Here is a 12,404-nt window from a genome sequence, read left to right on the forward strand (position 1 = left end):
TCACCCCCAGGTTGTGTGTTTGGTTTCCAAGGGAGCATGCTATCTTGACTCACTACAAAACTCCCTCAGCACAGACGCTTTTTTTTAGCGGGGGGGCAAGCCTACGGCAACTCAGCTCAATTGATGGAGAACCCTCTCTCTGAGGAAGTGGAACAGTGTAGTGTTGGCCTGTGTGCCTGCCACTACGCCTTGGTCTCTTTTTCCGAGACGTTAACAATAACTCCTTCTCGAAACTCCATCTCGATGCTCCATTCTTACTCTACCCTTAACACTTACACAGCGCCAGTTAGAGAAAAGGAGACATTCTTTGCCACAGGGTTGGGGGACAGTCCAAGAAGACTGAGCTAGGTTTTCAATAAAAATAACTCTACTCATATGCCTTGGACTCATTAGGAGGCTTCTCCATTACTGGGACACACTCTCTGCCCCCTCTGCTGCATTGTTGCAACCTGGGGTGCGCATGACACGCTAGCACTGGCTGTTTACAACCTCCAGGGCTGTGCCTGCTCTTTTCACCTGTCCAGATTGATTCCCAGACTGTTAAAAGCGACAAGCATCTTCCTCTTTAAGATCTATGGCCAGGATAGTGCTCCTTTGCGTTACACTACCTGTGCACAGCCCTGGCGGCTCCGTTTGCAACTACAAATGGAGGATTTCCCATCCTTGTTCGGGCGCCCCGTGGCAGTAGGAATCCTATTGCGACAAGCCGGATACTCAGACTTTTCTGGATTTCCAGGACCCCTTCAACGCATTTTTCATTCTACGAAAATGCATTAACAGATGGTATAATTTAATTGTCACTAGAGCAAGTTTAGGGTTTACCCTATTGGCTCAATGCGTAGGGTGTTTGCCTTTCACGTCAGAGACCCAGGTTCACTTCCTGCACTCTCTGCTGGTTTTACATATGCTTTGGTATACCGTTAGCATGGAGACAAGCTTCCCCACCGGTCAGGTGGATGCTAGCTGTCATCTCTGCCTCGACAGGCAGCAACACTGAACAGAGAATTTCCACAATCTCTGTGTTGTATTGCTTAGGGAGGACATATGTCACGCCCTGACCAGGTGAACTCGGGTATTTTGGGTCAGGGTGTGTCATGTTGGGTATTTTTCCTGGGTTTGTTTTCTATGTTTGCGTTATAGCCTTGTGTTGGCTCTATGGGGTTTATTTCTATGTTGGGTTCTGTGGATTCCCAATCAGAGACAGCTGTCGCTAGTTGTCTCTGATTGGGATCACATTTAAGTTCCTTTTTTCCCCCACGCTGTTTGTGGGGTGTTGCCTCTTTGTGTTTTGAGCAGTTAACGTATCGGCATTTTCTTGATTTTGTGTACGTGTTTATTTCAGTGTGAAGAATAAACATGTGTTCACTCCCAGCTGCGCTTTGGTCCGCTTCCTCATCACCCGACGACGATCGTTACAGAACACCCCACCAAACCAGGACCAAGCAGCGGGAGGATAAGGAGCGCGAGAGATGGGCTCGCGAGGGGAAGGAGTTCTGGACCTGGGAGGAGATCATGTCGGGGAAAGGACCCTGGCGGAAGGATTCCCAGGTCGAGGAGGTAATGCCAGCCGGTGGACGGAGTCGCAGGCGGCGGTCGAGGAGGCCCGGAAGACACCCCCAATAATTTTTTTTGGGGGGGGCTAATGGGGTGGTCCAGAAGGGCAGAGGAAGAGCCCAGACCACTGCTCTCGTGGGGGATGACGGCGGAGGAGGAGACGAAGATGAGGCGGTTGATTGAGGACCTGCTGAGGGAAGATCTGGAGGAGGAGCCATGGGATGCGGAGTTGCGCGCTGTGTCGCCAGTGCGCCTGCACAGCCCTGTGCGTCCGGTGGACATGCCCAGCACATGCCGTGCTAGGATGGGCATCCAGCCAGGACGAGTGGCTAAACCGGCTCCACGCTTCAGTTCACCAGTGCGTGTCCACAGTCCTGTCCGGCCCGTCCCTGCTCCCTGCACCAAGCCATGGGATGCGGAGTTGCGCGCTGTGTCGCCAGTGCGCCCGCACAGCCCGGTGCGTCCGGTGGACATGCCCAGCCCATGCCGTGCTAGGATGGGCATCCAGCCAGGACGAGTGGCTAAACCGGCTCCACGCTTCAGTTCACCAGTGCGTGTTCACAGTCCTGTCTGGCCCGTCCCTGTTCCCCGCACCAAGTCAGTGGTGCGTGTCCCCAGTCCGGCCCGGCCCGTTCCTGCTCCCCGCAACCAAGCCCACGGTGCGTGTCCACAGTCCTGTCCGGCCCGTCACTGCTCCCCGCACCAAGCCCACGGTGCGTGTCCAGAGTCCTGTCCGGCCCGTCCCTGCTCCCCGCACCAAGTCAGTGGTGCGTGTCCCCAGTCCGGCCCGGCCCGTTCCTGCTCCCCGCACCAAGCCAGTGGTGCGTGTTCCCAGTCCGGCCCGGCCCGTCCCTGCTCCCCGCACCAAGCCCACGGTGCGTGTCCACAGTCCTGTCTGGCCCGTCCCTGCTCCCCGCACCAAGCCCACGGTGCGTGTCCACAGTCCTGTCCGGCCCGTCCCTGCTCCCCGCACCAAGTCAGTGGTGCGTGTCCCCAGTCCGGCCCAGCCCGTTCCTGCTGCCCGCACCAAGCCAGTGGTGCGTGTTCCCAGTCTGGCACGGCCCGTGTCCGGTCCACCGGTGCCCAATCCTGTTCCGGTCGACGGCTCCGCTCCGGAGCCTGAGCATGCCGCTCCACAGTGGTCCAGTCCGGGCCAGAGGGGTAGGGCTAAGGTGGAGGCGGGGGAAAGAACACGCCCGGGGCCAGAGCCTCCACCGAGGGTGAGTGGTGCGCCGGGAGTACGCACCGTTGGGGAGGGGTACTGTCACGCCCTGACCAGGTGAACTCGGGTATTTTGGGTCAGGGTGTGTCATGTTGGGTATTTTTCCTGGGTTTGTTTTCTATGTTTGCGTTATAGCCTTGTGTTGGCTCTATGGGGTTTATTTCTATGTTGGGTTCTGTCGATTCCCAATCAGAGACAGCTGTCGCTAGTTGTCTCTGATTGGGATCACATTTAAGTTCCTTTTTTCCCCCACGCTGTTTGTGGGGTGTTGCCTCTTTGTGTTTTGAGCAGTTAACGTATCGGCATTTTCTTGGTTTTGTGTACGTGTTTATTTCAGTGTGAAGAATAAACATGTGTTCGCTCCCAGCTGCGCTTTGGTCCGCTTCCTCATCACCCGACGACGATCGTTACAACGTATGGTATGTCGCTTATGCCCAGTCTCCTAGCGGTGGCCCTGTTCAGGGTTTGCTATGGGGCTCTACTGCTGGACAATGCTGTAATACAGTGGGGTCCAAAATTATTAACAACCTTGATAAAGATGAGAAAAAAATTACTGTATACAATAAATAATTCAAATACTGAGTTTTATTGAATGCACATATTATATTATTTTATACTAATACAATTGCTCAGAGAAAGAGACTGTGTTTAGGAAGTAATAATGTTTTTTTCTCAAAAATTGTTGACACCCCTCTTTGCAATACCTTTCAATACCTCACCTCGCAAGGATAATGACACTGAACCTGGGAGCGATCTTAAACCATTCCTCCATGCAGAATCCTTCCTCGATGGCCTTGGTCTGTGCCCTCTTCAATTCATAACACAGGTTTTTAATGGGTTTCAAGTCCGGAGACTGAGATGGCCATTGCAAAATGTTGATTTTGCAGCCAATTAACAATTTATTTGTGGATTTTGATGTGTGCTTGGGGTTACAGTCTTGTTGGAAGATCCACCTGCGGCTAAGTTTCAGCCTCCTGGCAGAGGCAAACAGGTTTTTGGCTAAAGTTCATGATGCCGTTGACATTAACAAGGGCCCCAGTACCAGTGAAGCAAAATAGCCCCATAACATCAAAGATCCACCATCATATTTCACATTAGGTATGGGTTTCTGTTCTGCGTATGCATTTTCATTTAGACGCCAAACCCACCACTGGTGTGCGTGGCCAAAGAGCTCTATTTTCATGTCATCCAACAAATGTAAACCGCTGGAGTTTGCTAAACGACATTGGCACTTGGATTGTAACTGGTGCTTTGGTCAGATAACATGAAAATATAGCTCTTTGGCCACGCACACCAGTGGTGGGTTTGGTGTCGAAATGAGAATGCCTGAGCAGAAAAGAACTCAATGCGGCATCATGAACTTTACCCAGTACCAAGATATTTTAGCAAAAATCTGGTTGTGTCTACAGGGGGCTGAAACTTGGCCGCAAGTGCTCACCTCACCACTCGAGCTGTCTGTCTCCGCCAGACGTTGTGTGACTGGTACTTTCCGTACTGAATCACTTGTGATGCAATTAACCATAGTTACACATCTCACTCATATTCTCAGAGAACCGGGGTTATGAAAGTATTATAGTGTTCCTGCACCTAATTATACAACGGGTGGGTCTAATCCTGAATGCTGATTGGTTAAAACCGCATTCCAGCCAGTGTCTTCTCCACAAGTTTCCACTGGCCAAATCTATGACGTTAAAATGCCTATTTACTCTGTTCCATCTGACTGCGCAATCCACTGTCTCATCAGCCCAGCCAGGCCATTTATGAAGTTGATCTCCACCATAAACAGCATCTACACATTATCTCACATTCCTTTCACACTAAAATGTTGTTTTCAACAGCGGAGATTTGTATAAACCTTGCTGTTGTCTCTCCGATATTTGCTGTCGGATAGTAATGAAAGTGTCAGGAGACGGGATGAGAGACCGACAGGCAGACAGCGTTTCTCAGCCAGTCGAAATCATGAATCGGCATAATTTTATGGATATAAAGTGCATTCATAAAGTATTCAGACCCCTTGACTTTTTCCACTTTTTGTTACGTTACAGCCGTATTCTAAAATGGTTTAAATAAAAATATGTCCTCATCAATCTATACACAATACCCCATAACAACAAGGCAAAAACAGGTTTTTAGAAAAGTTTGCAAATGTATTACAAATAAAAACAGAAATACTTTATTTACATAAGTATTCAGACCTTTTTGCTACATGACTCAGAACTGAGCTCAGGTGCATCCAGTTTCCATTGATCATCCTTGAGATGTTTCTACAACTTGATTGGAGTCCACCTGTGGTAAATTAAATTCATTGGACATGCTTTAGAAAAGCACACACCTGTCTATATAAGGTCCCACAGTTGAAAGTGCATGTCAGAGAAAAAAATCAAGCCATGAGGTTGAAGGAATTGTTTGTCGAGCTCCAAGACAGGATTGTGTCAAGGCACAGATCTGGGGAAGGGTACTAAAAATGTTTTTCAGCATTGAAGGTCCCCAAGAACACAGTGGCCTCCATTATTCTTAAATGGAAGAAGTTTGGAACTAATAAGACTCTTGCTAGAGTTGGCCGCACGGCCAAACTGAGCAATCGGGGGAAAAGGGCCTTGGTCAGGGAGGTGAACAAAAAACGGATGGCCACTTTGACACAGCTCCAGTGTTCCTCTGTAGAGATGGGAGAACCTTCCAGAAGGACAATCATCTCTACAGCACTCCACCAATCAGGCCTTTATGGTACAGTGGCCAAATGGAAGCCACTCCTCAATAAAAGGCACATGACAGTCCGCTTGGAGATGGCCAAAAGGCACCTAAAGGACTCTCAGACCATAAGAAACAAGATTCTCTGGTTTGATGAGACCAATATTGAACTCTTTGGACTGAATGCCAAGTGTCACGTGGAAGAAACCTATGGTGAAGCATGGTATTGGCAGCATCATGCTGTGGGTATGTTTTTCAGCGGCAGGGACTGGGAGACTAGCAAGGATTGAGGGAAAGATGAATAGAGCAAAGTACAGACAGAGCCTTGATGAAAACCTGCTCCAGGGCACTCAGGACTTCAGATTGGGGTGAAGGTTCAACTTCCAACATGACAATAACCATAAGCACAAAGCCAAGACAACACAGGAGTGGCTTTGGGACAAGTCTCTGAATGTCCTTGAGTTGCCCAGCCAGAGCCCGGACTTGAACCCGATCGAACATCTCTGGAGAGACCTGAAAATAGCTGTGCAGCAACGCTCCCCATCCAACCTGAAAGAGCTTGAGAGAATCTGCAGAGAGGAAAGGGAGAAACTCCTCAAATACAGGTGTGCCAAGCTTGTAGCGAGAAGACTCGGTGTTGTAATCGCTGTCAAAGGTGCTTCAAAAAAGTACTGAGTAAAGGGTCTGAATGCTTATGTTAATGTAATATTTCCATTTTTTCTAAAAACCTGTTTTTGCTTTGTCATTATGGGGTATTGTGTGTATATTGATGGGGGGGGGGCAATTCAATCAATGTTTAGAATAAGGCTGTAACATAACAAAATGTTGAAAAAGTCAAGGGGTCTGAATACTTTCAGAATATATTGTATACAAAGAAATATCAATAGATAACAGGTCAAATGAAAAGAAATGCAGCTAGTTTCAGTCTTTCCAGCTTCAGTGTGAAGTGATTGTGTTAGCTGTGTTGTTGGCTAGCTCCTTTGAACCACAGTGTCCTGACGAGAGATCACATTTTCTATGGCAGGATCACTTTGTTATGAATGTATCCAAATAAATGTCACTAGAAAACAGCTAAAACAAATAAAAAAATCAGCTATTTTGTTGTTATTCTGGCAACACTGTTTGACGTGATTGTAAATTAGCCATAGTTAGCAAGCAAGGGATAAGAACATTGCCAGCTAGGGCCTCCTGAGTGGCGCAGTGGTCTAAGACACTACATTGCAGTGCTAGCTGCGTCACTACAGATTCTGGTTCAATCCCAGGCTGTGTTGCAGCAGGCTGTGACTGGGAGACCCATGAGGCGGTGCACAATTGGCCCAGCATCATCTGGCCAGGTTGTCCCTGTCCCATCGTGCTCTATCGACTCCTGTGGCGGGCTGGGCACAATGCACACTGACACAATCGCCAGGTTAGTGTTTCCTCTGACACATTGGTGCTTCTGGGTTAAGCAAGCATTGTGTCAAGAGTCAGTGCGGCTTGGTGAGGTCCAGAGCACTCAGGCGAAGGTTGCTACCTTTGTTGTGGCTTAACCAACAAGGCTCGTAATTTAACAATTTTATTCCTATTTACAGACCGCATACAAATTTGTTAATAAGGCACATGAAAGTTCACATGTTCGAGAAGGCATTTCTGCCAAAAAAACGCATTTTGATAAAAACATATTTTTTTACGTTCAAGTGGCTCGAAAATCTGTGAAGTCGTGACTTGCGACATACGCCTAGTTTCCTGAATCGGGTCACTTGTCATTTCATAGTTTTGGTGTGTTCACTATTATTCTACATTGTAGAAAATAGTAAAAAATAAAGAAAAACACTGGAATGAGTAAGTGTGTCCAAACTTTTGACTGTTACTGTATGTTAATAGATATTTGAATATGTTGGTAGCCCGTTGTATGAAAGTGATAATGCCATCGAAGCCAGTGTTTGGAGGATATATTGTCATGGTTTGCCGGTCCTCGACTTAGTCTCAGGCATAACAATATTTGTGCCAATATATCCTAAAGGTACATTTTTTAATTTTTTATTTAACCTTTATTTAACTAGGCAAGTCAGTTAAGAACAAATTCTTATTCACAAGGACAGCCTACTCAAGGACAGCTTGCTCGCACACGCTTTTGCAGTTCTGCCCACAAATGTTCTATAGGATTGAGGTCAGGGCTTTGTGATGGCCACTCCAATACATTGACTTTGTTGTCCTTAAGCCATTTTGCCACAACTTCGGAAGTATGCTTGGGGTCATAATCCATTTGGAAGACCCACTTGCTACCAAGCTTTAACTTCCTGACTGATGTCTTGAGATGTTTCTTCAATATATACACATCATTTTTCTACTTCATGATGCCATCTATTTTGTGAGTGCACTGGTCCCTCCTGCAGCAAAACACCCCCACAACATGATGCTGCCACCCCCGTGCTTCACAGTTGGGATGGTGTTCTTCGTCTTTTTCCTCCAAACATAACAATGGTCATTAAGGCCAAACAGTTCTATTTTTGTTTCATCAGAACAGAGAACATTTCTCCAAAAAGGACGATCTTTGTCCCCATGTGCAGTTGCAAACCGTAGTCGGGCTTTTCTTTTGGCAGTTTTGGAGCAGTGGTTTCTTCCTTGCTGAGTGGCATTTCAGGTTATGTTGATATAGGACTTGTTTTACTGTGGATATGGATCATTTGTACCTATTTGCTCCAGCTTCTTCACAAGGTCCTTTGCTGTTGTTCTGGGATTGATTTGCACTTTTCGCACCAAAGTACGTTCATCTCTCGGAGACAGAACACGTCTCCTTCCTCAGTGGTATGGCGGCTGCGTGGTTCCATGATGTTTATACTTGCGTACTATTGTTTGTACAGATGAACGTGGTACCTTCAGGGGTTTGGAAATTGCTCCCAAGGATGAACCAGACTTGTGGAGGGCTACAATTATTTTCCTGAGGTCTTGCCTGTTTTCTTTTGATTTTCCAATGTCAAGCAAAGAAGCACTGAGTTTGAAGGTAGGCCTTGAAATACATCCACAGGTACACCTCCAATTGACTCAAATTATGTCAATTAGCCTATCAGAAGCTCCTAAAGCCATGGCATCATTTTCTGGAATTTTCCAAGCTGTTTAAAGACACAGTCAACTTAGTGTATGTGAACTTCTGACCCACTGGAATTGTGATACAGTGAATTATAAGTGCAATAATCTGTTTGTAAACAATTGTTGGAAAAATGACTTGTGTCATGCACAAAGTAGATGTCCTAACCGACTTGCCAAAACTATAGTTTGTTAAAACCTGTTGGGGCTAGGGGGCAGTATTTGCACGACCGGATAAAAAGCGTACCCAATTTAAACTGGTTACTACTCTTGCCCAGAAACGAGAATATGCATATAATTAGTAGATTTGGATAGAAAACACTCTAAAGTTTCTAAAACTGTTTGAATGGTGTCTGTGAGTATAACAGAACTCATATGGCAGGCCCTGTCTGACAATTTGTTCTCCTTCTGTGGCATCTCTATCAAAAATACAGCATCTCTGCTGTAACGTGACATTTTCTAAGGCATCCATTGGCTCTCAGAAGGCGCCAGAAAGTGGAATGACGTCTCTCCAGTCTCTGGGCGAAAAACAGCAGGAGATTTTGTGAGTGGTCAGGCTGAGAACAGTGACACTGGAGATGCGCGTTCATGTGAATTCTCCATTTTTTTCTTTCAGCCTTTGAATGAATACAACATCGCCCGGTTGGAATATTATCGCTATTTTATGAGAAAAATAGCATAAACATTGATTTTAAACAGCGTTTGACATGCTTCGAAGTACGGTAATGGAATATTTTGACATTTTTTTGTCACGAAATGCACTCGTGCGTCACCCTTCGGATACTGACCTGAACGCACAAACAAAACGGAGGTATTTGAATATAACTATGGATTATTTGGAACCAAAACAACATTTGTTGTTGAAGTAGAAGTCCTGGGAGTGCATTCTGACGAAGAACAGCAAAGGTAATCCAATTTTTCTTATAATAAATCTCAGTTTGGTGAGGGCCAAACTTGGTGGGTGTCAAATTAGCTAGCCGTGATGGCCGGGCTATGTACTCAGAATATTGCAAAATGTGCTTTCGCCGAAAAGCTATTTTATAATCTGACACCGCGATTGCATAAAGGAGTTCTGTATCTATAATTCTTAAAATAATTGTTATGTATTTTGTGAACGTTAATCATGAGTAATTTAGTAAATTCACCGGAAGTTTGCGGTGGGTATGCTAGTTCTGAACATCACATGCTAATGTAAAAATCTGTTTTTGATATAAATATGAACTTGATTGAACAAAACATGCATGTATTGTATAACATAATGTCCTAGGAGTGTCATCTGATGAAGATCAAAGGTTAGTGCTGCATTTAGCTGTGGTTTTGGTTTTTGTGACATATATGCTTGCTTTGAAAATGGCTGTGTGATTATTTTTGGCAGGGTACTCTCCTGACATAATCTAATGTTTTGCTTTCGCTGTAAAGCCTTTTTGAAATCGGACAATGTGGTTAGATTAACGAGAGTCTTGTCTTTAAAATGGTGTAAAATAGTCATATGTTTGAGAAATTGAAGTTATAGCATTTGAGGTATTTGTATTTTGCGCCACGCGATTCCACTGGCTGTTGACTAGGTGGGACGCAAACGTCCCACCTTGCCCAGGGAGGTTAACAAGAAATTTGTGAAGTGGTTGAAAAACGAGTTTTAATGAATACAACCTAAGTGTATGGAAACTTCCGACTTCAACTGTATGTGTTCAGCCATAGGCTACAATTGGATAGAGCGCACCACCACAACTGTTTAACCGTGCATGACAATTCTCCCTAGGCGTTACAATCCTGTGTTAGTGGGCAAGTGGGTATGACCGAAATCCAAACCCAACCCCATGTAAGTCGTGATGAACTCAGTTAACCTGTTGGGTCTAGGGGGCAGCATTTGCACGTCTGGATAAAAAAAATGTACCCGATTTAATCTGGTTACTAATCCTACCCAGTAACTAGAATATGCATATACTTATTATATATGGATAGAAAACACTCTAAAGTTTCCAAAACTGTTTGAATGGTGTCTGTGAGTATAACAGAACTCATTTGGCAGGCAAAACCCTGAGACATTTTCTGACAGGAAGTGGATACCTGATGTGTTGTATTGACTTTAAACCTATCCCATTGAAAAACACAGGGGTTTAGGAATATTTTGGCACTTCCTATTGCTTCCACTAGATGTCACCAGCCTTTACAAAGTGTTTTGAGTCTTCTGGAGGGAGATCTGACCGAACAAGAGCCATGGAACGGTGATGTCCCATTAGACACCTGGCGCGCTACTTCATGTTGGGTACCCTCGTTCCAATACGTTATAAAAGGCTATGCATTCGTCCACCTTGAATATTATTCATGTTCTGGTTAAAAAAGGCCCTAATGATTTATGCTATACAACGTTTGACATGTTTGAACGAACGGAAATATATTTTTTCCCCTCGTTCATGACGAGAAGTCCGGCTGGCTTACATCATGTGCTAACGAGACGGAGATTTTTGGACATAAATGATGAGCTTTTTTGAACAAAACTACATTCGTTATGGACCTGTGATACCTGGAAGTGACATCTGATGAAGAGAATCAAAGGTAATGGATTATTTACATAGTATTTTCGATTTTAGATCTCCCCAACATGACGTCTAGTCTGTATCGCAACGCGTATTTTTCTGGGCACAGTGCTCAGATTATTGCAAAGTGTGATTTCCCAGTAAGGTTATTTTTAAATCTGGCAAGTTGATTGCGTTCAAAAGATGTAAATCTATAATTCTTTAAATGACAATATAATATTTTACCAATGTTTTCTAATTTTAATTATTTAATTTGTGACGCTGACTTGACTGCCGGTTATTGGAGGGAAACGATTTCCTCAACATCAATGCCATAGTAAAACGCTGTTTTTGTATATAAATATGAACTTGATAGAACTAAAAATGCATGCATTGTCTAACATAATGTCCTAGGAGTGTCATCTGATGGAGATTGTAAAAGGTTAGTGTATCATTTTAGCTGGTTTTATGGTTTTGGTGACCCTGTCTTTGACTTGACAAAACATTACACACAACTCTTGTAAATGTACTGTCCTAACATACTCTAAATGTATGCTTTCGCCGTAAAACCTTTTTGAAATCGTAAAACGTGGTTAGATTAAGGAGATGTTTATCTTTCAAATGGTGTAACATAGTTGTATTTTTGAAAAATTTGAATTTTGACATTTATTTGGATTCAAATTTGCCGCTCTTGAAATGCACCTGCTGTTGATGGAGTGCACCACAGGTGGCACGCTAGCGTCCCACCTAGCCCCAAGAGGTTAAACAAATCTCACAAAATTCAAGTTTGGAATATACTGACTTTATGACCAAAACTATCCTACTAACACTTTGTAGTACATTTTGGCAATGGAATAAATGTTTCTGACTAATATCGATGACCCATAGACTGTTTTCAACCAGAAGTTGTTATTGTGTTCAGTTCCCCTTTAAATGCATGTATACAGTACCTGTAGAGTTGTCTTTGGGTTGAACCATCTTCTGTGCTAAGGAAGTAACTAGAGAAAGACATAACAAAATATTATGTTAACGTTGGTATGACTTTCCTGAATATTATATTGCAAATGAATTCAGCTCTACATCGAAGGCATATCATGTCAGAGTAAGGTTGTAAATTCCTGGAAACTTTCCCAAAATTATCAAGTTTTCCAAAAATCTTGGTTGGGGGATTCTGGATTTCCTGCTTATTCCCTCCTGATTCTGCGAATGTTCCAGGTGGGATTTCTGGAAAACCTGAGAACTTGGGAAAGTTAATGGAATTTTGCCACCTTATGTCAGAGTATGGCCTTCAGAACATATTCAGACCCCTTAACTTTTTGTATATATTGTTACGTTACAGCCTTATTCTAACATGGATA

The 12,404-nt window shown here is 44.5% G+C and overlaps 1 protein-coding gene across 1 annotated transcript in view; it reads right to left on the reverse strand.

Moving 5' to 3' along the window:
• The window catches only part of LOC123729587 (inactive dipeptidyl peptidase 10-like), a 207,426-nt gene that overhangs the window by 20,991 nt on the left and 174,031 nt on the right, over positions 1–12,404 (reverse strand). Inside the window, exon 15 of the mRNA XM_045704877.1 lies at positions 11,997–12,044. Coding sequence (XP_045560833.1) covers positions 11,997–12,044 — 48 coding nt within the window. The remainder of the gene's footprint in view (positions 1–11,996; positions 12,045–12,404) is intronic.

Source organism: Salmo salar, chromosome ssa21 (assembly GCF_905237065.1).
Source record: "Salmo salar chromosome ssa21, Ssal_v3.1, whole genome shotgun sequence".
In the NCBI taxonomy this organism is placed as follows: domain Eukaryota; kingdom Metazoa; phylum Chordata; class Actinopteri; order Salmoniformes; family Salmonidae; genus Salmo; species Salmo salar.